At 52.5% G+C, this 27,894-nt stretch overlaps 1 protein-coding gene across 4 annotated transcripts; it reads right to left on the reverse strand.

Annotated features, from left to right (window-relative positions):
• Positions 1–679: 679 nt before the first annotated feature.
• On the reverse strand, positions 680–19,971 carry NYNRIN (NYN domain and retroviral integrase containing). 4 transcript variants are annotated; one of them, XM_074365702.1, is made up of 9 exons: positions 19,035–19,168; positions 12,237–12,394; positions 11,429–12,081; positions 9,774–11,309; positions 8,761–8,891; positions 8,534–8,630; positions 6,804–6,905; positions 6,493–6,594; positions 680–5,320 (listed from the first exon to the last, which is right to left on the reverse strand). In XM_074365702.1, the coding sequence occupies exons 3-9, from the start codon at positions 11,923–11,925 to the stop codon at positions 2,467–2,469; spliced, it is 5,319 nt and encodes a 1,772-aa protein (XP_074221803.1). In that variant the 5' UTR covers positions 11,926–12,081; positions 12,237–12,394; positions 19,035–19,168; the 3' UTR covers positions 680–2,466. The 4 variants fall into 4 exon arrangements, with proteins under 4 accessions (XP_074221803.1, XP_074221801.1, XP_074221802.1 ...); XM_074365703.1 differs by lacking the exon at positions 12,237–12,394 and having other exon boundaries at positions 2,586–2,787; positions 3,375–5,320; positions 19,035–19,971; XM_074365700.1 differs by lacking the exon at positions 12,237–12,394 and having other exon boundaries at positions 19,035–19,962.
• Positions 19,972–27,894: the final 7,923 nt, after the last annotated feature.

Genomic DNA, 27,894 nt, shown 5'->3' on the forward strand with positions numbered 1-27,894 from the left:
TCCCAGGACCTTATCTAAATCTAGTTACCTCCCAAAAGCCCACCTCCTAACACCATCCCACCAGGGATTAGGGGTTCAGCATATGAATTTGGGGGAAACACGAACGTGCAGTCCATCATGGTGATGAAGACTTACTCCATACCGGGCACCACAGCAGCCTCTTCGCACAGATTATTTCATATTCTCCTTGCACCATCCTTAATTTAGGAATTGTTACCCCACATGTGATACATGGAGATATCGAGGCCTCAGGAAAAGGCCACACAGGTAGCAGGCACAGAGTCAGTATTCAAACAGCCTGGCTGGGGCAGCACTGATGCCGCCCTCTTACACCAGTCTTCATCCCTCTGCATTCTCCCCCGCCCACTTCCAAGACAGGAACTGGGAAGAGCGCTAGTGTGAGGCCCGCGGCCTGGGCTCTGCACCCAGCCCTGCCATGAACCAGCCGGGGCGAGGTGGGGGTGGCCTTGAGCTGTATCACTGCCTGGGCGCTGGTCTCCTCATCTGTCAAATAAGAGCCTGGATCAGACGAACTTGAGAAGTTACTATCCAGGCTGTCAAATCTGCAAGTCTGCCTGGGGAACATGCAGCGGCCATGCCCCATGACTGCGTCCCACCCTCCTCATTTCCATAATTGAATCTAACGCTAAAAAAAAAAAAAAAAAAACTAGACTCTAGCTCCATTTTGATTCGTTTATTGACAAATCAAATGAAAAAAAAGGTCACATAAAAGGGTATAAGATCATAAATGTGGTTAACAGAGGGGAATAGGTACAGCACTGGGGAGGGAGAATGAGGTTGGACAGACCCTCAGAGGGAAGAGGAAGAGGGGGAGAGGAGGAGGGAAGAGGTATCTGCTAAAAACCCCACAGCTCACCTTTCCATTTCTCAGCTGTCATCCAAGCATGCTTTCCTGGTCAGAATTAACAGCTAGAAATGGTTTAAGGGCAACATCTAAGTAGTTCATCTACAAGATTTGGGAGACGGGGAGTTGGAAAGAAGATGGATGTAGGATTTTGAGAGCCTCTCTGGCTTGAACCCCGTCTATGGTAAACTGAGAGTCAGAGGCTTAATCCTGGTCCCAGCTCAGCCACTAACAATCTGTGTGACTTTGGGCAAGTCACTTCCGGTCTCCAGGCCTCTTTCCTAAAACACGCAGGTTGGACTCAGTGGCAGGTTCTACTCTGGCTCTAGCAATGTCAAGTGTTTTGGCAACCTGAGCTAGGCCGGGAGACTGGCTCAGCTTTGGAGAAATCCAACTACTTAGAGGCCCAGCCAGAGGGACGGGGTGCTGTCCTCCACCTGGAACCCATTCTGTCGGCGGCAGCAGCAGCAATTCGGAGGGGTGAGTGAAGGCGCACACACCTGGGAGAAACGCACTCTTGCAGCCAGTCGTCTTTGCAGAGTGGCTCTAAGAGAGCCCAGGTTTTTCTCAACACGGAAGGCAGGTCCAGGGGACTGGGGCAGGGGCGGGGATCCAGACAAAGCGGTCATACACAATGTCGGGTCTGGGGGTGCAGGGTATAGCAGCGGTGGGAGGAGGAGAGGGCTGTGGGCTTTGGGGTGGGGTCGGGAGGTAGAGCCACGCCAGCACCTCACCATGGGCCAGACTGCTCATTTCAGTCACCCTCCCCCCGAAACAGAGGCCTGGGCCCCTTGGTAGAGTTGAAGCAGCTCTTCAGATAGAGATGCCACACTTGGCATCGAGATCCTTGACTCCTGGGGGTTGATATCATCGAAGCAGGGGGTGGGAAATATCTCCACTGGGTGGAGTCACATGAGGTAGGCTGACTCCGTCTCCCCCTTGCCCTTCCTGGGCTGACGGGCAGGACGTGCCAACTTGGCTGGCCATCCTTCCACCCCAGCTGCCAGCCGCGAGGCCCGGGTCAGCCAGCCCTTCCTCAACAGCTGGGCAGGCCTAGGCTGGTCTGCCAGACTGGGCAGACTGGGAGCAGGCTGCCTCTCCACAGCCTGCATGGATCTGTGTCAGCTGTGACAGCTTCAAGGGCAAAGGGCCCCCAGATGAACAGGTCGGGGGAGGAGCCCACGTTCGAGGTTTCTGTTTGAGAGGGGGATGTGGTTTCGATTCTGAGGTCCAGAGACACACTGTTTCGTGGTTCCCACAGCCAGGAGTCAGATTCAGGAGGAGGGTGGGTGTGTATTTTCATTTCACTTGGGAAGAGACCCTGAATCTGGCCTGCCTCAATAAGGGAACTCTCTACCCGACCAGAGACCCATATCTGACAGCCTTTAGCAGATTCTCCCAAGACCCCAACCTGGGGATGTTTCCATAGGGATGCTGGTCCCCAGTTCAAGGCAATTCAGCAAAGCGTTATGAAATAACTTCTCTACAAAAGGCACAATGAAGGCCCCGCAGGGGGCTGTGAGAGCACTGCTGGGGGCAGGGGGAGGCCTAGCAGCGAAAGCCCAGGGCCCTGGGGTGGGGGCTCCCCTCTCTGCTCCAGCTCACTGCTCCAAGACCTTGAAGGACAGGGGGGTGCCGCTCTTGGCAAAAGTCTTCATCAGACTGCTAGGATAGATGCACCCAAGCTTCTCCGGGGTTGGGAAGCCCCAGACTCTGTAGAGGGACAGGCTGAGGCGGTCCCCGATGTAGAAGGGACCCACCCACTTGGCACTGCTGCCGTTCCTGGGGAGGGACAGCAGGAGGACCTGGTCGCCCACGTTCCACTCCTTCTCCTGGCTCTCCCGCTTGAAACGCCTGTTCTCGGCCTTTTCGCTCGCCTTCTCAGCCGCCCTCCAGTGGAGGTCCAGCAGCTCCCCCCTCAGCTGCAGCAGGAAGACATCCATCTTGAGCCCTTCGACATTGGCACTGCTCATCTCCCACCACAGGGGCTCGGTCAGCCTCTCCTCGGCCCCCGTCAGGATCTGGAACGGTGAGGCCTGGCTGGAGGAGGCCCTGAAGGCCAGGTGCAGCAAGGGCAGGGAAGCCGCCCACTTCCTGCCGTGCAGGAAGATGAACTCCTTGAGGGCCCGCTTGAATTCCCAGTAGGCCGCGGAGCTGGTCAGGCAGGGGAACTGGAGGTCCCTACTCAGGGAGGCGACGTGGGCTCCCAGGGCCAGCCCGCAGCTCACCAGGACGTGGCGGGCAAACTGGGGGCCCTGGGCGGCCTCCAGCCTGATGGGAACACCCCATCTGGCGAACACGTGCTGAAGCAGGACCTGGGCCACAGCTGTGTGTGTGTAGGGCTTCAGCGGGAAGGCCTCCACCCACCTGGTGTTGGGGTCAGCCACAATCAGCACGTGCTTGTGGCCCTCCTCGCTGATGGTGACAGGGCCCACCACCTCGATCTGCAGGTTGGACCAGGGGGCGGTGGACCTGAGGGGCCACAGGGACTCAATGACCTTGGACTCACCGCCTGTGAGATTGCGGGGGATGCAGAACAAGCAGCTCCTGCAGTAATCTCTCACGTGCTCCTGCATCCCCGGCCACCAGCCCAGCAACCGCAACTTCTTGTAGGTCTCCTCAGGCCTCTGGTGGGCCCCCATGGGGAGGTCGTGCACAGCAAAAATCAGATCCCTCCGGAGCTGCCTCGGGACCACCCAGACCCTGGGCTTCTTGTCTCCCTTGAACATAAGCAGGCCACTCTCCTTGTCAATGCTGAGGGAGTTAAAGGCCGAACTGAAGGGTGAGGAGCTAGACAATTTCTGCCCAGCTTGCAGCTTGGTGATGATATCGGCCAGGGTGCTGTCGCTCAGCTGTAACGCCAGCAAGTTGGGCCTCTTGCCCGTGGTACGGGGAGGCACTACAGGGACCGGCACATCCTTTGGCAAATTCCACCACTGGCCGCTTCCCTGGGCGCCCTGCTTGGCCAGGGTGTCCACCGTCACAGCAAACAGGGAGCCCCGGTAGGAGGTTCGGTAGATAAATGGAAGGGATGAGAGGCCAGAGGTGAGGGCTATGATGTAGGAGAGCAGGCTTGGGTGAGGTAGCGGAGCCCCGTCGGAGGACAGGAAACCCCGAGCCTTCCAGAGGGGCAGGAGCTCCCAGAGGAGGCTGAAGATCCAGTTGCAGTGTGTGAGGAAAACCACAGGCAGGTGGGACTGGCCAAAGCGCTCCAGGCCACAGGCCACGGCTGCCAGGTGGGCATAGGTGGGTGTGTAAGGGGAGCAAGAGAAGGAAAGGGAGACAGGGGGGCTGGTGGGAGACAGGACATACAGACCGAAGCCAGCACACCACTCGTCCTCCCGGTAAAAGCAATAGCCCGACATGTGGATGCAGACAAAAGTGGACAGATCGGAGAAAGGAGGCAGAACCTGGAAAAAACGAGGCATGGAGGCGGCGGGAGTGAGCAGCCGGTTTTCCCCCAGCAGGCCCTGGAGAAGGGTCAGTTCCAGCGCCCTCTTGCCCTTGTCCTGTACCAAGAGGGACCACCGGATCAGCCATGCTTTGGCCACCCTGCGGCCGTCCCACGCCTCAGGGTCCACAGTGGTCCGGGAAGCATAGGAAAGGTCCAGGACCACTGGGGTGTCTCCAATGCAGCGGGAAAAATGCTTGAGGGCCCAGGCCACAGCGTAGGGGCTGTCTCCCCCCGACTGGGGGCCCTCACTCTCCTCATCAGGGAGGAGGGGTTTCGAGGTATAGGCTATGGGGTGCTTCCTCCCAGAGACCTCCTGGTACACAGCGGCCGTCAGGGCCACTTGGCTGACTGTCACCTCCAGGCGGAAGGGCAGCTGGGGGTTGGGGGCTGTCAGGCAGAGGGCAGACACCAGGGCTCGTTTCAGGGCCAGGAAGGCCTTCTCGTGCTCCCGGTCCCACTGCCAGTCCGGCTTCTGCTTGAGGAGGCTGTGCAGGGGCCCCATGAGGGCTTCATAGTCGGGGATGACGTCCCGGTGGGAGTCCATGAACCCCACAAAGAAGGAGAGCGCGGTGAAGTTGCTGGGGGTGGTCAGCCGGGCCAGGTGGGCAAGAACCTGCTGGCAGGGAGCCTTCCCATCCCAGGGGATGCCCAGGTGGGGCGAAGCCACCGCCGGCAGGAGATCGATGTCGAGGGCCCCGTCTGGGGGGTCGTGGAGGCTGAGGCACCGGAGTATTTCCTCTGAGAGGGAAGGGCACTCAGCCCTGAACACGGACACCAGCGAAGAGTCCAGGTCGTCCTCCTCCTCAGCCGGCTTCTGCATCTCCTGTCCCTCTGTCTGCTCCCCACCTTGCCTCTCCTCTTTCTCCTCCCTGACTTCTTCCACGTTCTGCAGACTCTCTGGGGGCCCAGGGTCAGCGTCATCACTCTGCTCAGAGATGCCAGCTGATCTGGGAGGAAGAGTCTTCCACACCTTCAGGAAGTTGCCAATGTCTGTGTCCAACCTACACCGAAACAGCAGGGCAGAGGGGCCTGATGGAGGAGGTGGGGGAAAGCCCGCCCCAAGAGATCATCCAGGGGGGAAACCACATCTGTGGAAGCCCCACAGAACCTCACCTCATTGCTAAGTGTCCCTGAGGCCAGGCCCAGGGCCAGCCTCCAACATGGCATAGTCTCAGACGGGACCTGCCTACAGATACTTCCTGTACCTCCAGCATGTGCCAGGCCTCAATGTTAGAGAGTCATCTGTGCTTGGAAGGCTCAACTAATCAAAACCTCATTGACCAAGTGACATTTCCAATCACTAATTTGATAAGCATTAAATGACTGGTATTTCCAACCCAACCCCAGGGCAAGTGAGGGGGAGGTCGAGAGAGAAGGAGGCCTGACAAGGGGCTTGAGAGGGCACAGCACACAAACCTTAACCACATCACTTTTCTTCAACTTGGGGAACTGAGACTGGCGACCTGGCCCAGGAAGCAGTGCCCTGCCCTGCAGGTCCTGACCACAGTCCCCTGCTGGGCCCCGGGAGCTGGGAGGGGGGCAGCTAGGTGGCTTGGAGGGGGCGGAGGCAGGGGATCTGAATTACTGCAAACCAGTTCTGCCAGCACCAGTACAGTGACCTTGGGAAAGGACTTGAGTCTCAGATTCCTCATGTGTAAAATGAGGATAGTGGTCACGGCTGTCTAACTCCAGTCGTGAGGATCAAAGGGGAAAAGTTCTAACTAGGTAGATAGTCCAGACACAGCCCCCATTGCACACAGTGAAACAAGAATGAGGCTGTTCACACAGCGCTGGTACCGACTGCATAACGTGGAAACTGTTGAATGGCGCTGCCCAAGAGGCCCCATAAACCTGTCGGGTACTCATGGGATGGAATACCACGCGGATGTCAAAGTGAGCCACGTGAATTAACACGGCCTACGTCTGGGGAAAGCAATAAAACGGCAGTTGTGGAAGGACACATATCGTATGAAAGCATGTGTGCGAGACTGTGAAACTGTAAAAGCATACTGTAGGTGGTTTGTGGACGCACAGATGGGGGTGGAAGTATAAAGACCTGAAAGAATCAAATTACTCTGCTCATTATTAAGCACCAGCCAAAAGCTGGCACCAAGGGAACATTTCTGGTCAGTCCCAGGAGGGGCTGGGAGGCAGGGGAGGCCTGGCCCATTACCTGTTTGGCTTCTTCAGAAACTCGTCCAGGGTGGGACCATCACGGCCCAGGGGGTCATCTGGCACCATGAAGAGATTTCCCGCAAAGGTGAAGGGCAGCAGGCTGGACCAGGGATGGAGAAGGAAAGGTCACAGACGAACCCTTGATCCACTGACATTCCACTGCCACCTGGTGTTTCCACGGGAGCTGAGACCCACATCTCCTCCCTGAGCACAGCTCCGAGAGGCCTCTCCCTGCCCAACACCCTCCTGCCAGGAGCTGCCTGACATCTGAGGGTAAGAAACAATCCAGTCCCCTGGGAGCTGCCTCACCGATCTTTGACCATCAGTTTCTTGGAATTATTCATCAGGACATGGAGCTGCTCATTGGTGACGATGATGCCATCTGTCTCTTCCGCCAGCTTTACCATGAACCTGCAGGAAGAGGGGGAATTGCTAACCACTCAGCACTCAGTCCCTTGCCTCCCCAGTCCTCTGAGAAAATGAACTTGCAGCTTCCTGCTGAGGCGTGTTGTACAAAAACACTGCCCTTGGTAGTCAGGGAGCCAGGGTTCAGGAGCCCATCCTCATCTACGCAGCCATCTGGGATCACCATGAGCCCCTGGGAGGGTGAAGTGGGATGCACACCTCCCCCAACTGTATGTGCAGACACAGACTCCCTATTTTATACATACGCATTCACATACACATGCTCAGACACGCACACGGAAACCCATGCACTCCACATCCACACATGCATTTGTACATCTTCAGTTTTCACATCTGTAAGACAGACATAAAACACCTACCTTATACTGCTGTGAGGATCAAACTGAATGAGACAATACACTTAAGTGTCTAGCTCAGTGCCTGCCACACAGTGCACACACACTATGCCATGATTATTCTTCACCAATGCTCAACATTCACGTGCATGCCAAGACATATATACATACATGTGTGTGTATCTATACACATATAGAAACACATACCTGAGCAAACAAATCCACTTTTCCAAGGATCACTTCTCCTCGAAAGAGGGCTGTGACCAGGAAAGAAAGCAAAGGCCACCTACTTCTAGGCATTCCCTGCAGATCGCCATTCCGGCGGCCCCAAGCATGCAATTCCATAAGTGCCCAGCAGAGGGCGCTTCCGCAGAAAAGCCATCGTCCCTCAAACCCAGGCTGGAATTAAGAGGTACTTTAAAAACTTACTCAGGGAACTAGCTCTGAAGGAAAGATGCCTGAGCCACCCTGCCCAGCCCTTCTAGGTCTGAAGGCTAAGTGGGTGCCAGGTCTAGGGAAAAATGAGGAGGAACAGAATTTCTCCCTGCCTGGCATGCAAGGTATCTAAGTGAAGCCAACACCTGTACCTGCCAGGCATCGACTCCAGCCCAGGGCCAGTGACCTTGGCAGGGACTCCCCAACCCCAACAGAGGCAGCATCTCAGGCTCCCTTCTGCACAGTGGCCCTGCAGCCATGTTGTGGAGTGGGTACTTAGGGCTGACAAGTAGGGAGACTTTCAGGCTTGAGCTAGTAGATGGAGCCAGTCTGGCTCCATTTTCAGAGCCCACCCAGGGCTCCAGCCACATACAGCCACACACATACCTCCTCCCAGGGCCAGGGCTGTGGGGGAGGAAAAGACTGTGGCAGTTCCTAGAGACATGAGCTTCAACCCAGACTGGCACCCAAATCAGCTGCTGGAAAAGCAGCTCACTTGAGGCACCAGGAGTCACCTGGGCTGGTCCCATCCAAAGAAAGCACTGAGTCTCCGCCCATAGTTCATGCAGGAAGAAAGCCTGTTAACTAAGAGAAATGGGGCTGCAGGGTCTCAAATTCAGGAGTGTCACTTGGGCTTAGATAGAGCCAAGCTTGGAGCCCTCTCCTCTCTGTGTCCCTCCCTCTGCCTACAGAGGGCCCGTGGGCCACGCCCCCCTCTCTAACAGGACCCCTCTGACCTGTTGCCTCCATCTCCCCAGAGCAAGTGAGGCAAGACTCCACCCGACACACCAGCCCAGCCCAAGCCCCGGAGCACCACGAGAGGAGGCCTGCGGACCGGCACACCTATAATCGTAGGTGGTGATCTTCTTGCCGTTCTCAAGCTGGGAGGGGGTGATTGAAAGCATCTTGAGGGAGTGAAGCTTCGTCAGAAAGTGGCTCTCTGGAGGTGAAAGGCAGAAGACAGCAGGTCAGAGGAAGGGCTAAGTGGACATGCCATGGTGGGGACAGACAGGCAGGGAAAATCAAAGCATGATGACACTGGCGGGGCTAGGGGGCTGTGGACAGCTCACCTCTCACCCTCCGGTTCTTCTTCAGCTGCCAGGTGGGTACAAACACAGTGACCTCTCGGTGTCCCCGGTTCCAGAAATACTGCACTGCCATGGCGATGCCTCGGCAAGAGAAGAAGTGCTGGAGGCCATGTCTGGGGGTGCGGGGTGTAATGCGTGAGCAGCTTTCTGCCTGAGGAATGGCCCTGCCTCACCGCCTCTCCGTCAGAGCCAGCCCGGGGCAGCACAGCCAGCAATGCCAGGGCTCCAGCATCAGCACCACAGGCACCTCCAATATCCTCTCCCTTCCCTCCATCATCAAACAGCGAGCACCCCCTGGGTCCACTCAAGTGTTGTGTGTTTGTGGGGGCCTTCAGGGCAAAAGGAAGAAGGCAGAGTTCACTTTAGGGCTGGAAGCAAACAAACATTCACTGAGCACTGACTGTGTGCTGGGAGTGTGCTCAGCACAGAGAACTACAATACTGCATGGGCAAATGAAGTGGTCTTGCATGTATTTATGCCAACATAATTGCGGGGCAGGGAGGGTGATCGCTAAGGGTCGGCATGGTCAGGGAAAGCTCCACAGAAGAGATCTGTGCCGGGCCTTAAGGTTTGGGCTAAATATCTGACAGCTGGCCTGGGGTTGACAGACCTCATGGTAGCTGAGGCAGGCTGCAGTTGGGAAAACCGTGGGCCTGGGCAGTGGGCAGATCTGAACCCAAAGGCCAGCTGGGTCCCTTCCTGGCTCTGGGATGTTAAGCAAGATTTGTCACCTCTCTGAGCCTGTTTCTGCTTCTCTCAAGGAGGGAGAACAGAAACCTATGTTTGAGGGAGGCTGTGATGATTCCATGAACACCACCCGGCATGCAGTAGCCTCTCAAGGTGCACCACTGCCCTCCCATCTTTCCCCCATTTGAACCCCATGTCGCCCATACACAGAGGTCAAGAAAGGATACCGACACCCTACCCTCCCCACCAGGGGCGCCCTGCCCCAGTCCCCAGCACCCCCAGCCCACCACAGGCTCGCGGCTACTCACACCATGGCCACGCTGCTGCCGTCGATGACCACTCTTCGCAACCCCTGGTTGCCGGGTTCCCCAGACAGGTTCAGCTCAAAGGGTGTGTTCAGGGCCTCGTGGTACCTCTGGAAGCTGGTCACTGTGCTGTTCGCCTGTGGGTGGCGAGGCGACTGCCTCGGGGCCCCCTCCCAAGCCCCCAGGAGCCCCTCCGCCTGAGGTTGGTGCTTACTACTGGGAGATAAGGTGCCGCTGGCCTGGGGCGCCTGCCTTCCGGCCTCCCCTTGGCCCTTCAGGAAGGAAGCACTGCTCTTTGACGAAGGCTGGCCCTCACTCGGGAGTTTGGCTGCATCCAAGGTTGACACCTTCTGAGCTGCAGGCGTTTTCGGAGCTCTGGAGGTTTTGGGAGCTGCAGGGGCTTTGGGATCTGCAGATCCTGTTTTAACTGCAGGCCCAGTCTGGGCTCTGGGTGTTTGGGGACCTGCAGGTGATGTTTTTGCCACAGGCCTTTTCTGAGTTGTGGGAGTGTTTGGAGCTGCAGGCATCATTTGAGCTGCTGGTGCCGGTTCACCCACAGCTGCCTTTTGCACTAGGGGCACCGCTTCAGCTGCTGGCTTGGTCGCAGCCGAAGGCACTTTGAGCGCTGCAGGTTCTTCATGGCCTGCCGGCATCATCTGAGTTGCAGGCACTTTAGGGGTTGCAGGCAGCACTGGGTTTGTGCGTGGGGTTTGAGCTGTGGGCATTGCTGCAGCCGTGGGCACTTTGAGAGTTTCAGGCACTGTTTGAGGGTCAGGTACTGACTGAGCTGTAAGCCCCTCTTGAGCCGTGGGCCTCCCCTGAGAGGTAGGCACCCTTTGCCCTGTGGGCAGCACTGGAAAGGGCTGCTCTTCTGGCCCCTTACAATCCCACTGCATACTTCCTTGTTCCCCCGGCCCACTTCCAGCTTGGAGTTGGGATGTAGAGGTCAAAGGTGGCCCTATTTGTGGAAGTCTTGGGCTAGTCTTGTCTTTTACCCCTGAGCCTCCTGAGACCACCAACAAACTCATGACTTTTTTAGGGGTCTCCGGCCTCGGGCAATTCTGGAGGGCCACCTCTCCTCCCAGCCCCTCGTCTGGCCTACAATCTGCGCTTTCCACACTGGGCAAAGGAACCAGCTCCTTCTGCTTCCATTCCAGATTTAAGGGCAAAGGATTCTGCCCTGGCAGCTTGAACTGAATGGGGCCCAGCGGCCTCTGCCAGAAGGGGAAACTGAAGCACGCCTGGGACAGGAGCCAGGCCAGGTGGAGAGATTGCAGTTCATTGATCCTCCAGAAGGTTGCGGCAATAGCCCCCGGCCACAAGGGCCCAAAGGCTGGCCCCGGGGTCCAGGCCTTCCAGGGCGAGCACACACCCAGTGTGGACACCGGAGGCTGGAAGGGGAGCTTGTCTTCCCCCCTCCGGACCTGCCTCTGCTGCGACAAGGCTTGTGTGTGGTCCGCAGGGTCCTGGCCGCTGCTGGCTTGCACTGGCCCTTCCTCGCGAGCGCTGTCTGTACCACCTTGGTTGTTGGAACTGACCCTGGAAGAAGCCAGAGTTTGTCAGAAAGGTGGGAAGGCCAGTTAGGTCCTAAACTATTTCCTTGGGGTTTGGGAGCAGAAGTAGGGGCAGAAAACCCAAACTGATTCTCCAGAACTTACCGTACCAGCTGGTTTGCTGTCTCCGGCTGGGTGTTCTGGCCTGGAATGCCTGAGATCAGGGCCCCTGTGGCTCCCAGGCTGGTTAATCTCTTTGAATTGTCTGGGCTTCCCATCTCCAGAAAGGGCCCAGGACCATCTCCCACGGACACCATGGCTGGGCCTTCCTTCTGCTGCTGGGTTGGGCAGATCAGGAGCTCGGGGTCAGAGCGGGAGTTGGAGGAGCCGATGCGGCCAAGCCACTGGATGATGTCCTCCTTGCCCGCAGCGTCCCGCACGAGGCTCAGCAGCAGTTCCTGCACCGCTGGGGGCAGCTGCAGCAGGTCCCCTGAGTACTGGTCACCACGGATCCAGACCAGGGCCCCAAAGGCCCGGGTCACCTCGGCCTCCCAGATGCCCCGGGGAGTGAGCAGAGGGGCAGGGCCCCAGCGCAGCCGCCCCACCAGCTCCTCTAGCCAGTTCTGGGTCATGATGAAAGACTCGGTCAGCCCGCCCACCATCAGGGAGCCCGGGGGCCCAGGCACCAGGTAGGCCAGGGTGCTCCAGCACAGACAGTCGAGGAAGAGGCCCTGGGCCCCGAGGAAGGCGCAGTGCAGGGCTGCTGGGTAGCGGACCTCCTTCCACAGCTCCGGGCTGCACAGGCCCTTCAAATATTCCTGAAGCCAGTGGAGAGAGCACAAAGGAAGTCAGCCGTTAGGGACCTGCCTCTCCTCACTAAGCATGCATGTGCCCTCCCCCTGCCCACCAAGAGCCAGATGACTCCCCATGGCCAGCCCCTCTTCTCCCCAGTCCTGCCTCCTCACACACTCACTTCTTTCCAGGGAGCTCTGACAGACTGGAGGAGGCCCAAGAAGAGGGGGAACACCCAGGCTTGGAATCAAGGGCCCTAGCTCCAGTTGCAACTTGACCTCAATAGGTTAGGATTATTATGGGAAACAGATCATCTTCTCAGGGCTTAAGTCTCTCCATCTGTAAAATGACCAATTAAACAAGATCCTCCTAAGGTCCATTCCTAGCCTGGCATTCTAGAATTGTGAAACAGTTGGTGGGACGGGGATTGCACATTCACCAGGAACTTATGGGACCCGGGGCAAGTTACTTACCCTCCCTGTGCCTTCATTTCCTCACCTGTAAAATGGGATTAAAAGTTCCCACCTCATGAAGCTACAACAAAGCTTCCATGAGTTAATACAAAGGAAGTGCTTAGCCTGGTGCCTGGCATAGCTTGTTCCCATTTTGCAGGCTCAGAAAGGCTATATCACTGACCCAAGGACACACAGCTAGAGTGACTGGGCTAGGACCACAACCCACATCTGTCTGACTCTGAAACCAGAGCTCTTTCCACCTCCTTGGGCTGACTACACATGACCACGGGGAAATCTTGCGGGATTCTGGTTAATGTCCCTCCAGAAGGTCTCTGGCACAACCTGTACCTGTAACCATGGTAACTCCATTGCCCAAAGGGGACAGAGGAGGAGATAAGTTGCCGGGCCAGTGTCCAGGGGAACCCCGCAGATACGCACAATGGCTGAACCAGAAGGCCTCTGGCTGGGGAGACCAGATCCTCATGTTTAAAAGGCTCACAGACTCAGTCTTTAGCAGTTGCTGGGATGGGAGAGGTTGGGTTCCTCCACTATATGGCTGAGTTCCTCCAACATGACCCCATGAGCTCCAAGGAACCATGAGCCCTCCCTCTTAATCAGCCAGCCGTTGGCAACTGCATTCACCCTCATGTCCCTCCACATCCCCGCATCGATGACAGTCATCACTCTTCCCAATTTCCCTTGATAGTTCCATTATGGAACAAATGCTCCATTTCAGATCTCCAGCAGTCATCCCGAAGACCACTCTGGCCCCTCTGCTCTGTGCCCAGACCATCCTTCCCTGCTCAGGCCTAAGCTTACCTCTTCCACCAGGCCCAGGCCATGGGCCTCCAATGCTTTCCCCGAAGGGCACTTAGGGAATTTCCCCAAAATACACTTAGGCACTTAGGCCCACATCTAACCCCTTTTCAGTCAGTCCAAAATCAGCTCAAAACCTGATGGACATCCCACGCCAACCTGCCTACCAAGAAACCCAGCTGGTACCCACCACCTGGCAAGGGTGACTGACCAGCTGGAATAACTCTCATAGACCTGAATAAACTCCCCTACCCCATGCACCCCACATTCTAACTACGTGAAAACAATATGTAGCAATGAAGAGATGTGCTGGGGAAGATTGTGGGTGATTTCTTTCTCTTTGTGCAAAAAGCTTAAAATATTTATTGGTCCATTAACTGGTCAATATTTTTAAGGGAAAAGATATATAAGAACTGAGATAATTTTCAAAATAATAAATCTGGACAAATGTCTTTTGAATACTTACTATGTGTCAGGGTCTGTCAGGCTCTTTACATACATTATCTCATTGATTCTGCTCTCAGCCCTATGAGGAAATTACTATCATCCCCCTTTAGGTGAGCAAGAAAGGGCACATGTCCGAAGGCACACAGATAGTAGGCTGGGACACTCAGCGCTCTGACTCCAGAGTCCGAGGTCTTAACCATGATGCTTGTCTATCCCTTAAAGCAAAAAACAGATAAGGAAACAACAGGCATTTACATCCAGAAAATACCTGGAACAATTTTCCTGTTTAAAGCCCACCCAGAGCTTTTTCTCCAAAAGAAGAAAAAGTCAAGAAGAGGCAGGAACAAAATAAGCACAGAATAATGTGGTCTATTTGTAAAAATATACCGCCCCATGTCTCAAGAGAAGTTTGTCAACTTGTAAGTTAAATTAAAACAATACCACCGAACAGTTTACTGCTGCTCTGTACTTGATCAGGTGCTCTACGATTTAACACCTGACTTAGGATTCTCCTTTCTCATAAGTCAGTTACCATTCATTTTCTGCTTTCCAGAACCACCCCAAATTAAACTGCACAATACTCAAAGGCTCAAAAATAAAATGGCAGCACCAAGGAAACTCTTAAATTGGGAGTGAAGGAGAACTTTAAAAAAAAAAAAAGTGGTCTGAGATAAAGTTGTTCAAGGTGCAGTTAGATCTGGAAGCCCTCAACACAAAGGCTGCGCAAGTACCTCTCCACCCACTGGAGTTTGTTCTGTAGAAAGCAAAAGACAAGGTGCTGGGATCAGAGATTGATCAGCGTGCTGGAGGGTGTGGGTACCGTACAAAACCACGGAGGAAGGGAGGAAAGCCAATAGCGATGTCTACGTGGACGCTGAGTGCAGAGAAACTCATTCTTCCCATTCAGAGATTCGGCAATAGCAACTGACGATGGATGAAGACAGACACACACAAAGGGGTCTCACTGGGAAACCCTCAGAACAGTGGGGGAAACTATAAACTTCCAGAGAGAAAAAAAACTTCATATTCTAAAGACCAGGGACCAGAATAGCTTCAGAGATCTCAAAAGCAAAAAGTCAATGGAGTAGTGCCTTCACACTTCTGAAGGAAAATAATTTTCCATTTATAATTTGATACCAGCCAAACTATTAACCAAGTGACCTTCAGATATGCAATGTAGATAGGCCGAGGTGCAATTCCAAGATTTTACTGCCTATAAATCCTTTCTCAGGAAGCTACTGGAGAGCATTTTCCAGCAAATCGAGAAAGGAAACCAAGAAAGGAGACCCAACATAGAAAAAAGCAAAGACAACCTCCAGGGTGATTGTGGAGAGAAATCTCAAACGCTATTCACCTATTCATCCATTCAACAAATCATTACTGAGCATCTACTATGTGCCAAGCACTGTTCTAGGACAATAACTGTCAGCAGGCACGGAGGATGACTAGTTCAGATTGGACAGCAGGACTCAAGAAACAAGCATGTTGACCACAGTTATCGCCATGCTCTTGAGCCGGGCACCATCTTTTCAATCTGATGATGCTACTGGTGGATGTGCTCCACCAACTCACAGAAGAGAAAGGCATGGCATCCAGGAAATGAGGCATTTAACAAAGAAGAAAAGGCAAAAGGGTGACAAGAATGACAGTCAACAGGAGTCTCAGGATGACAGCTGTGCAGACCTGACCAGACAGAAGGATGCCCCCAAGAAAAAATTTGGAACTGACAGACCACTTTGAAGCTACTGAAAGTTATAAGAATTAGCAATAGGTACAAAGGAAAACAAGTAAACTGGAAGGGAGTTAAGGGGTTCTTTACCTCAAGGAAACTGAAAAGTAAGAAAACCTAACCACAGTACACTTCAATGCTTAGGTGTGAATGATAAAAGCATGGGCATAATGTTGCAAGTACTAAATATAGATTTAACAGAAAATGAAACATAACTATATTGGGAAGAAAAGGCAGATGGCAATAAAAGGTGTTAAATCCTCATCTATAATAATGGTAAGTAAAAAGATATCTAAAATTGATTAATCAAAAGATACAGTATCTGTATGTTTTTTTAGGGATATGGAGATGGGAAAATACCAGAGCAGATATTTCCTATGAGGAAGAGCACTGAAGGGGGAGTTGGCAGGGACGAGGCAGGGAATCACTGTGTTCTACTGTGAGCTTTTTAAAAATTATTGGACTTTTAAATTATGTATTACTTTGATAGAAGAAGAATTAAGTTTGAAATAAAGGAGAAGGATTAAATGCCCACAACACAATTAAGTAAGCTAGTAAGTGTTTAATCATCAACCATTGGGGTGTGGGCGGGGGCAGGCGGTGGAGAGCATTTGCCAATTTCTGTGATGTATATACTCCCACTATGGCTGATTTCAGATGACCAAAGGGACTCCACTGGCTGGCAAACTTCCTGAAGTTTCAACAATGGGACAGCAGAAGCCAGCTCCAGCACACCCCTGGCCACTTCCAGCTTACTGCTGGTACTGCTCAGTCAGTCAGGCAGGGACAGATCAACTTCCACCTGACAGCCAAACCCGAAGTCAGCGAACCACACCCTGTCCCACAGCTCCCCGAACCCAGTCTCTGGCTCCCCATCACCTCCATCCATCGTCTCCAAAAAGGCGAGAAGCAGACGTGTCACCTATCCTCTCTGCTCCCAACCCTTCCTTGCATCATTGCCAAGGAGGACAGAAGGGCTGAGCAGGGCCTGTCCTTGGGTGACTCTGATCATTAGTAAAACCCTCCTTTCCACTTGCTGATTTCGTGCTCAGAGAGGCCAGGCCTTCCCAGTGTTTGTTTTTGCTGCCTAGGAATGTGATTTCCAGCAATGTCTTCATTAAAAAAAAAAAAAAAATTCCACTACAAGGAAACTACTTAAAGGCACTCTTGGGTTCTACAGGGATTCTCCTGGAAAACCAGTGCATGTATTGTAGAAATACATGCCAGCTCTTCTCCAGGGAAGCCTGTATCCTTCTTGACCCTTCTTCCCCTCACAAACCAAGCCACCGCCATCCTCCCCTTCCCCATCCTGCAACCGTCCATCTCACTGAGCCATCTCTGCCACTTAGCCTGCGTAGAGAAAGCCATTGTCAAAGTGCATGATTCTGTGTCCCTATAGCTGGGACTTGGGGTCAGCCACAGCACCTCCACACAGAAACCACGAGACACCCTTAGACGTGGGAAATTTTCCTGTATCAGATCGCTGGACCTTAGAGAGAGCATTCAATCCAAGCCTCTTATTTTACAAACAAAGAGACAGAGACTCAGAGAGGGAAAAGGACTCATTCAAAGTCACACAGCTGGTTCACAAAAGTAATAACTGACATCTCTACACTATAGCTCTCTATATTTGCAAAATTACATAAGCATGCATTATTTTAATTGACTCTCACAACTCCTCCATGAAGTGGGTATTATTAAATTGTTTTATAGATGAGGAAATAGGCTCAAGAGAAGGTAACTGATTTGACCCAGGCCAGCCAGTCAGAAGGTAGCAAACCTCAATCTCAAACTCTCTCCACCATATGCCTCTGTCCCAGCAGTAACTTGGTGACAGCAAATTGAGCCCAGATCTCCTAACTCCTGGAGCAAAACCTTATCCTTACCCACCTTCCCTGCCCTCTCGCTCCAAACCTCCAACCATCTCTTCTGTTCATTCTGTGCAGTAAGGGGGGGAGTTACCCAGACCCTCTTTCATTGTTTCCACCTTAAACAGTGGCTTTCCCCAGGGGAAAATAAAGGGGAATGAGGTACGGGATGGAGGGAATGGAGAAAGTCACTGGTTACATTAGCAGGACCTGGGATGTGAGGGAGAGTCGGGAGCCCTGAGGCAGCAGTGGGAGCAGGAATAGACAAGCCTGGAGAAGCTGACTGAGGATTTAAGCAAGGGACACCTTAAAAAGCCAGTCCCCAAAAGGGTGAGCAGCTGTATTTCAAATGAACAAGAAGATTAAGAACCCAAAACAACCCAAAGACTCCTCTCATTAACCCACCATATCCCAGCTGGGGGGTTGGGGTGGGGGGAAAGTCTTCATCTCAGGGGCTCCTGCACATCTGTTCCCCAGGCAGGCACCCCTCCCCTCCCCCAGCACCTCTGTCAGAACTGGAAAAACTGCTGACGAAGCTGCTCAACCCAGGGGCTGAGGGAGGAACTTTCCAGCCTGACTGCCCACTGGCCAGCATGTTCTGGGCCTCCCCCACCCATGGCCTTGACCAATTAGGATATTGAGATAGACCCAGCTGGGGAAGGATGTGTGTCGGGGGAGCGGGTGGTCTGGGGCTGAAGGGGGCTGTAGCATTCCTACCAGGAAAAGATAAGATAAGGAAATCTGGGGGAAGAGGGAGACCTTGGCCATGATTGGGGGTCAGAGGGAACCTGAGAGGCCCAAGTGGAGGAGAAGCTTGTGGGAGAAGCCAGAGAAAATGCAAGAGAGGCACACTGTGACCCGGCCTGTCCAGCGTCCAGCTCCACACAGCAGGCCCTTTCATCTGAAAGCCCACAGCTCTCCTCCCAGATTCCCACCCATCCCCAAGGGCTGCTGCCTTCCAGAGCCACTGCACCCCTACCTCTGAGCTCCTGCAGGAGGTTTCCTAGGGCATCAAGAGGGTGTGGCAGGAAGCCCAGAGCCCTGGGTTCTGGTCCCAGCCCCTGCCACCACCCTCCCACCGGCCACCTACCTGGCCACAGGGAGGCCCCTTACCCTCTCCGGTCCCCAATACCTCATCTGTAAAATGCCAGCGTTGCTCTAGAAGCATCTCTAAGGGCCCTTCCAGTCCCAGCACTCTGAGAGGCTCCAAGGGGCAGCCCAGGATTTAAGGAGACTTAAAAGGAGACAGAAAGACCTGGGCCTTCCAGAGTCTTGGTAGAGAACAAAGAAGTGTGTTGCACAGGCTACAGAAATGCAGGACCTTCAATTGCTCCCCAGATGGAGGAGCAGGCTGTGGAGACGGGGCTCTGGCCAGGGAAGGTTCAGGAAGGGAGGAGGGGGAGACACTGGACGCCAAGCCTCTCTCAGCGCACTTGAGGGACAGAAGTGACACGCAAGAGAGGGGTGGGGCAGGAAAGAAAGAAGGAACCAGAGGGAAGGACCCAAGGCTGCAGATCTGGAAAGGCCGGAGGATGGCCCAGTACCTGCCCGCCATACTGACAAATCCAGGTCGGGGGACCTCTGGGGACCCCTGTCTCCCCGGGGGGACAGAGGAGCGGGAGAGGGGTCTGGCTGGAAGGGATAGGTGGGGAGAAGCTGTTTACCTTGGCTTTGCCCGTATTCTCCCTGGGCCCCTCGAGCTGCAGCCAGAAGTAGGGGGTGTCCGGGCGGCTCTGGAAGGCGTTCAGCTTGACCCTGAAGATGCGCTGCACTTGCAGCCGCTGCCGCTGCACCCGGGGCTTCGACTTGGTCTGCACCATGAACCATTCCTGCGCCGGAGGGTCGCCCCCGGACAGGAGCATGGCTGCCCTGCCGGCCCCGGGAACGAGGGAGCCGACAGTGTCACCGGGGTCCCCGGGTCCGAGGCGCCTGGGCCACGCCCCCTCCTCCCGGCGGCGCGCCCCCGCCTCTGCCTGGGTCCTCCCGGCGCGCGGACCCACCCGCCGCGGCTCGGGCGCCCGCTTTCCTGAGCTCCGTCCGTTTCGGCGGCTGCTCCCGCGACAATCTCTTCCTGCCAGGGGCTGCAGCCGGGGGTGGGACCGGTCGGGCTCCCGCCGCCCTTCCCTCCGCCCCCAGCCTTCCCCCTCCACCACTCCGCCAGCCCCTCCAGGATGAACTCTGGCGGCTGCTGCTGGGTAGCTTAAAGGGGCGCGGGAGGCGGGGGGAGGCGGCGGGGCAGGGAAGGGGCGGGGGGGAGGCTGCTGGAAACCTCTGCCTTCCACCCAAGGTTTGGGCCCAGAGCCAGAATCCCGGGGTCAAAGTTAATTTCCTTCCACCGTCCCCTTTCCCCAGTGGGAGGAAGAGGAAGGGGGAGGAGGGGCACTTGGGTGGGGGAGAGGGAGGTTGGTTTCGGGGACCGGCCCTTTCTCTCTATTCCTCCTGCCCACCCTGCCGCCTCCCAAGCCTCCCTGGAGAATCGAGACCAGCGATCCTCCTTCCCTCGGAGGAAAGGGTTAAGGGAGAGCGGGGTGGAGAGGCTGGGAGGCTGGGGCCTGAGGAAACTCCGGGCTGGAGACCGAGCAGGAAGGAGTAACAGCACCGCCTCCCCACCCCCCACCCCCACCCCCGAGTCTGGGGAGAGCCCGGGGCTGGCAGGCAGCCCAGACCCTCCTGAAGCCCCCAGAGCTGGAAGGGCGGGGAGAGCGCCCTGGTTTTCAAGAGTTTTCAGACTTGTGTTGTTTATGAAAGCCCTTTTTAGCAAGTTTGAACTAGGCCAGGAGGGGAGGCTTTAGGATGGCAGGGAGGGTCTGGTTAGTGACAACCTCCCAGGGTTCTGTCAACCCTTGACCCACAGCCAGCTGGCGGCTTGGCATCAGTGCACAGGGACCAGCCCAGGACTGGGGGGCCTCCTCCAACACCCCGCCCTGGAGGCACCCCCAGCACAAAGAACACCTTCTGCAGCCCTGTGACCTGAACAGAATCTGGCTCTGTGGAGAACAGAGTCTGTATCCTGGGCTTCAGTGACCTTTATTTTCCAAAGCCAATCCCAGAGCCGCAGTCTGACAGGCACAAGAGTACTATGGGGACAAAGGGCAGCGGACTTTAAATTAGGCCTGTCTGGAATGTCAGGGCTGCAGGGGCCGTGGTAGGTTTGTGTGCGGGTGCAGGCAAAGAGCCAGGAGCACCTCACTGCAAGAAAGGGGCCCAGTGGAGGAGGAGTGCGCTCACACTGAGTCCTAGTCTGCTCTGGACTCAGCCCCTCCCATGCCACCCTACCTCCACTCCTGCCCCTTCTCCTTACGCTGGAACCAAAAGGTAAAGATGCTCTGTCACCTCAGGCTCCAAGGCCTTCTGCCCTGCCCTGTCCCCCGTGCTGCCCCTCCACAGTGCCTTGAAGCAGAAGACCCTCCGTGTGAGCTTCCATCTCTCTCCACCCTTCCCACCTCTATCTGCTCAGAAGAAGCTCCTACCTTATTGTGCTTCCGTTTCTCCTCTGAAGCAGATGAGAGCCTTGTACCCCTGCTCCCCACTCCTTCCTTGAATAAATACGTATTTCTTGTTGCCCTCTTCCAACTGACTATGGACTCCAAACATGGAGAGATCGTAAAGGAAAACTCTCAGGTTTAATCCTGTATTCAAAGAAGCCTTGTGGAGGGTGAGAAGAGGTCAAGCTTAGGAGTCAGGTACTTGATAAACGAGCAAAATAGGGTAATTTATTTAAACTCTTGTGCCTCCATTTCCTAAGCTTATTAAAAAAAATGAAGATAATTATGCCTGTAATACAAACTGCAAATCAGACCACATGGGTACCACACCTGGCACAGAACAGGCACCCAATACATTTTGATTTCCCCTTCCTTGATCTTGTCTCTTCTTCCCTACCTCAGATCTGGCCAGAGATCTCCTCCTTCCCATCCTTTTACATCTGACTGCCACCAGCCCAGCTCCTAGATCAGGCTCTCCTTACCCATCTTGCTAACACATGCCCCAACTCCTGCCTCTCCCCCTGGATGGAGCAGATTTAGTTAGATTGCCTGGTTCTAGTCCCAGCTTTGCCCGTGGTGAGTTGTGTGCCCTTAAGCAGGTCGCTAAGTCCCTTGACATCTCTAAGATTCCTCATCTAAGTTCATTCATGGGGCCAAATTCGTTCATTTATTCAACAAATTCAACACATTTATTAAGTGTCTATTATGAGCCAGCCCCTAAGAAAACAGCATTGACTAAGAAAGTTATCTCCTTGCCCTCATGGAAAGGGTAAAGGAAGAAGAAAACAGCTCTGATTTCGGGGACTGAGAAATGCTCTGTTGGAAATAAAACAAGGTGTGGTGACGGAGAGTCCTCTGAGGGGCCTCTCTGCCAAGGTGAGATTTCAGCTCGAGAGAGAGCAAGAACACGGGCACTGAGATCGCAACTCACTAAGCTCTTTATGATTTTTGAGCAAAATCTCTCCGCAGCTCAGATGCATTTAGTGATTCCTTGACTAGAATAGTAGGTTAAAATTTGTTTGCTTGTGTTGGAGGCCTTCCTCACCCAAACCCAAACCAACCTTCTCAACCTTGGTGGAAAGATCCTAGCTCAAGTCTAGGCAGACTTAGATATGCCTAGGCGTGTCTGACGGCAGGATAACACCCCTACCTGCCTGTTTGCCTGAGGAATGAGAAGCCTCCAAGGAGAATGCTTGTCTTGGTTAAAGGAGGGGCCTTCCCTGTGAGCCTGGCAGCCTGACAGAGTAATGGATTCTCATCCCTCCAAGGCTCCAGCGGGAGAGGCGGTTTTGTCACTCAAATCCCTCCCCTCCTAGCCCAGATCAACACCTAGCCCAGTTCCTGGGTAAGGCAGGTGCGGAGACCTGGGACCTAGCCAGCCTGCAGAGACCTGGGATCTAGCCAACTTTTGTGTGGGAGTGACCCAGAGTGGAGACAGACTTCTCCCTCACTTTGCCAGAATCCCTGAGCAGACTGCATTCCTGGAGAGCTCCCATCAGCAGAAATGGCTCCCCAAAGGCACGTGGAATGGTCAGGACTCAAGGTGGTTCCAGGTGAGTAGGTGGAGGCAAGATGCAAGGAAACTGAAGTTAAGGCGGGGAGACTCCCCACGTTGGTCAGAATCTGTATGGGAAAAACATGGTCTTCACATAGGGGTAGATCTTTTATGGGGATGTGGGCAGGATTAAGGGAAATCAATAAGAGAATGGTGCAGTACTCTAGGGCTCGCATGAGGGAAGCTGTTAACATCTGTAAACATGAAAGAGAAAAGGGGGGAAGTAGTTATGGAGCCTACGAAGGGGTCAGAGCCGGAGCTGTAGAAGGTCACAAGGCACGAGCTGTGGCCTTAGGGGAAGATGCACCACCACTGACAAGCTGGGCCAGAGTGGAGGGAGCTGCCTTCAAACTTCTGGCCAGTGCCTAGCACTGGCCAATCCCCATTAGAAGCCAAACAGCAGTGAGGTTGAGGCCAGCCACAGAGGTCAGCCTCCAGGACACAGGGTAGGGTGGAGAAGAGTGAAGAGGGGAGACAGAAAGGACACAGAATGGCCAGCATGCCCCTTCGTCCCTTAACACCCACAGGCTGATGAGGCCCAAGGAAATCAGAATTTCACTAATCTCCCCTGCTCTTCCCCTCACAAACACCCCTCTCTCATTCAGAGCACAGGACTCACAAAGACTTGAGTTCAGATCCCAGCTCTGTTACCGTGTCAGCTTCCTGGGACTGCCATTACAAGTTCCCACAATTGGGGGGGCTTAAAACAACAGAAATGTATTTTCTGGAAAGTTCTGGAAGCTAGAAGTCCCAAATCAAACATCAAGTTGCTATAAGCAACTGGTTCATAAATAGACAAACTAGACACCTAGAAAAGGAGCAGTTACGCTGAAATTTAGCATCTCACAAAGATAGCCTCTCAGTCAGTGGAGATATGATATATTTTTCAATAAATAATCTTGAGGCAATGGGATAACCTTCTGAGATAAAATAAAGTACCCACACTTCATCCTGTACAGCAAAACAAATTCCTGAAGAATCAAACATTTAAATATTAAAAATGACATCATGAAACTACTACAACAAACCATGGGAGAAAATCTTTTTATTATTATTGTGTTTGGGAGAGGCAGACCTATCCAAGAATGATACCATAACAGAAGTCATTAAAAATGCATTTAACACATTCAGTTACATAAGTATAGAATTTTTTTCCATGGGAGAATAAACTACATAAACAGAGTCAACAGACAAATGAAAAACTGGGGGGAAAATTTTGCCAATTATATCACAGACCAGGGGCTAATTTCCTTAATGTTTAAACAGCTCTTATGAATCAATAAAAGACTAACTCAGTAGAAAAATGGACAAATGATATAAGCAGTCTGCAAAAGAAGAAATGCAAATTGTTCTAAAACATATGAAAAGATGCTCCCCTTCACTCTTTTTTTTTATATTCAACTTCTTTTAATAACATATAATGAAAAAGAATCTGAAAAGAAAATATGTATGTATGTATATATGTAACTGAGTAACTTTGCTGTACACCTGAAACTAACACTGTAAATCAACTACATTGCAATAAACTTTTTTTTAAAATAATGATAATAAATGCTTGTTATTGGTCCCAAGGGGGTCCCCTTCACTCTTAATAAGAAAAATGCAAATTAAAATTACAGCAAGACAGCATTTTTCACCTACAGAGTGGCGAGAATTAGCAACGTTTGCTAACAGAGTGTTAGTCACTCTCATACCCTGCTGGCATGTCCTCACAACCACCAAGGACAGCAATTGGTCATATCCATCAATATTTCAACTGGATATACTCCATGACCCAGCCGTCACACTCTGAGAGTGTATTTTACAAATACATGCTCACATTGGCTTAACACTTATATATGAGCAAGGATATTCTTTGCAGCATTGTTTGTTGTGTCAGATTGGAAATAATTTAAATGTGGATGTTCATACGATGGAATACTATCATTCCAAAAAAGTAGGCGGTAGAATTAGGCTCTGCTATTTGTCCTAATATGGAACTATGTTGAAGACATTTAAAGGCGAACTTTGTAAAGCCAAGCACGGGGGAGGAGTTGCTGGAGAGAACCATGAGCTTCCAGCTGCCCCAGTCCACCAGCCAGTACCCACACCCAGAGGTACGTTTATCATGGCCCTAAGGAAGCCGAGGCTTCTGGGCTTTTCCCTCGCACAGGCTCCTGTCAAGGCCCGGGGAGGGGCCCCAGCCGTGTCCTCACACACTCCTGTGTTTTTTGTAAAATCTGTCAAAGATATTTTAACCCCAACTGGTAAGACCACTGTGTCTTTCAGACTTCCTCTGTCACCCTTCGCTCTGTGACAGGTGGCAGTGAAGCAGCCAAGGGCATTTTGGGGACTGGGCTAAGGGGAAAGTGGGTTGGAGACACACTAATTGCAGGTTGATGGGATAGATTTACGTGGCTTGCAGTTACTTCCCCACCCAGTCAAGTTGTTGCTTGCTGTTCCTGTGTCAACACGGCTTCCAGAAATAGTTCTATCACCCACCGTGCCACCTCATCTGGGATGGATGGTCACACCAAGGTACAGGTCACACAAACTGCACATCAAGCAGTTAGTATTCATTTTAAAACACCGTGATATTTTTCTGGATGTCAGAGTGTTGGTGGTATTTATGTTTTTTAAGATGTGTAATTTAGTTTGATTTTTCTATGTTTTATACCCAAAATTAAAAGCAAAATGCTGAATCCCTTTCTAACCTCTATCTTTAGCGGGGGGTGGGGGGTGGGGAGTCTACTGTCAGGAGTGTCCACCCTAATGGCTTAGACCTCAGGAGTCCAGGTAGCCTGATTCCACCTGTTTGTACTCCTAAAAGGAATCCTTCATTACTAGGAAACACGTGTCCTCTATTTGATAATGATCCTTTGTCTCCCCTACAGAGTCCCCAAAGCCAAGTTTCTTATACCTACAGCATTTGCTCCCAGTGTCTCCTCAATTATATTACAAATTAACAGACGGTCCGCCACGTTTCACTGTTGGCGAACATCCAGGTAATACAGCCTTTCCGCTGGCACTGGCTTTTCTGTAGGACAGATTCCTAGACACAGAATTGCTGCACTGAAGTCTGTGCATGCTCGGTGGTTCTCCAGCATTATGGTGCACTCATACCATGGAAGTTTGTGTGGCCAATACAAATAATGAGGTAGATGATTGACCGATTCCTTAGTGTGGGGGAGCAGGGCACAGGCTGCAAAACAAGACACATAGCATGGTTTTAAAATGAAGGTGGAAGGAGTGGGTAGGGAGTGAGGGAGGAAACTTCCAAATTATATTTGTTTAATTTTTAAAGATTTTTTTTAAATAAGCAGGTACTGCCTTTATAACTTTTTAAATATTAACAGGGGGAAGGTATACCTGCTGTTGTACAAACATATCAAAACCTAAGAAGGAGATTCGACTCTCTGTTATAAAGAATATTCTAACTGACACCTCTCTCCCCAACCATTTCTGGGACACAGACCATCCCTAGGACTTTAGGATTACTGTTTATCTTGGCTGGAGCTGACAAAGAGAGTCTCTGTCCCCGACATCATACCAGATACAGTGATTTCTGCCTGCCTCAGTCCTGGCGTGTTTCCAGCCTTTCCTAGAACAAGCCTGGGGTGGGGGTGGGGGGTGCTCATGAGGATCGGCTCCCTGGCTTCCCAGGGACACTAGAGGACCCTGGTGGCTCCCACGGTTTTCCCATATTTATGGCCACAAGAGGCTGGTGCACTTTGGGTAATTGTTGCAAAACACCAAGAGCAACAATGTTTCAGAGCTCTCTGGGTGTTGGGCTGCAGCTTTGAGGCTGGGTGGAAGGACTTCCAGGGTCAGCAGCTCTGGAGAGGCTGGAGGCCTGGTGGGGGAAATGTGGGCACCCTGCACGCTGGGACAAATGCCTAGAAGCCACTGAGGGGAGAGTAGGGGGCAATGCTGGTCAAGTGGGGCTCCAGAAATCAGAGGCCATCACAAGTCAAGCAATGCTGGGTAGGCAATGGGGAGCACTGAGGCCAGGTTGCTAAAAAGGCTCTGACAAATTAAAGCCAATCCAAAACTCTGCCCACCTCCCTCACCTCTCCCATCCAATCAGTCATCAAGACTTGTAGATTGATTTATTTCTCTTTCCTTCAGCCGGTAAGAATTGAGTGCTCACCGTGTGCCAAATTCTGTTCTACTGTTTTATGTGCTGGAGGTACATCAGTGATCATGGTCCCTGCGCTCATGGAGCCCATCCTAGGGCTGAAAAAATTAATGGCATCATGATTTCATTATCATTGTATTAAGTGTTACGAAGGGAAAGATGTGCTATAAGTCCGGCAGTTTTTTTTTTTTAATTAACTTTATTTGCCTGTGTTTTCTAAACTTACCTCAGAAACTAACGTCCCCCTTATTTTGTACTTATAGGTTTATTTTAAGAGTAGTTTTAGATTCTTAGCAAAGTTGAGAGGAAAGTATGGAGTTCCCGTGTCTCCTCCCTCTACATACGCACCGCCTCCCGCTGTCAACATCTCACATCAGTGTGGTACCTTTGTAACAATAGATGAACCAACATTGACACATTATTGCCAACCAAACCCCATAGTTTACACTAGGCCCTTAAAAACAACAACAACAACAACAATGTAGTGTCACTGAGACTCACAGCTGCAGGGAAGCTAGGTGAGATTTCTAAGAGGGAAGTGGCAGGCTCAGATTAGTGTTCTACACAAACAATTCATTCACTGCTTCTCCTTGTCTGACCCATGAATGTGTTATCTTCTGAGATTTATTTGGTTCAGACGCCACAGACATCACTTGCCCAGGCTGCTGAAATGAACTTTAAACCAGTCTACTGGCCACCAGACCAGCCCTCGACCCCTACCCCTGTTTTGACTCGGGATCCAGATCCCCAGATAGCTGAGAACACCACTTTCTCTGCGGCATGAGTTTGCTCAGACATTTTCAGTAGCTCTCTACCAATGATTTTCCAGTACTATTATCCATGGAACCCACCTGGCGATGGTAGTGGAGTATAGTGATTGAAAGCATAGGCCCCGATATCTGTAGCCTAGAGACTATCTTGGGTCTGAGAATCCCAACTTCCTCATCTTTAAAGAAAGGATGATAATACTAACTAGTCAAAGAGATGAGAGGTTGGGGAGGGGGCATTAAATGAGATAAAGCACATCAAGTCCTTACTAGAGTACAAAATAAACATTCCAGAATCATTAACTCTTATGTTGCCTTTGCTGTTGTTACTACTCATAGGAAACCATAAAGGAAGTCTAAAATATGAGGTATAAAAATCAGTGGATATGATTTGAACACCGTGGTTCTACCAGCTTACAGGACTACGCCTAACCTCTCAGTCCAGTCTGATGCCCTCCTCCCCACCAAATCCACTGTTCACCTTTACAACATTCATACCATACTGATCATTTACTTTGCACAAATATGTCACGGACTCTCTGAACTTTTGTCCATGCTATTCTTTCACTTCCTTTCTGCCCATCTAAACCATCTCTGCAG

This window comes from Camelus bactrianus, chromosome 6 (assembly GCF_048773025.1).
Source record: "Camelus bactrianus isolate YW-2024 breed Bactrian camel chromosome 6, ASM4877302v1, whole genome shotgun sequence".
Classification (NCBI taxonomy): domain Eukaryota; kingdom Metazoa; phylum Chordata; class Mammalia; order Artiodactyla; family Camelidae; genus Camelus; species Camelus bactrianus.

Bases quoted from the DNA above. Each gene is read 5' to 3' on its own strand.
- NYNRIN (XM_074365700.1), bottom strand. From the start codon at position 19,232: ATGCTCCTGTCCGGGGGCGACCCTCCGGCGCAGGAATGGTTCATGGTG. The intron at 8,892-9,773 runs GTGAGTAGCCGC...CCGCACCCCCAG, and splicing joins GGCAGCAGCGTGGCCATGGT to ACATGGCCTCCAGCACTTCT. The intron at 6,595-6,803 runs GTGAGGCAGCTC...TCCCTGGTCCAG, and splicing joins AAACTGATGGTCAAAGATCG to CCTGCTGCCCTTCACCTTTG.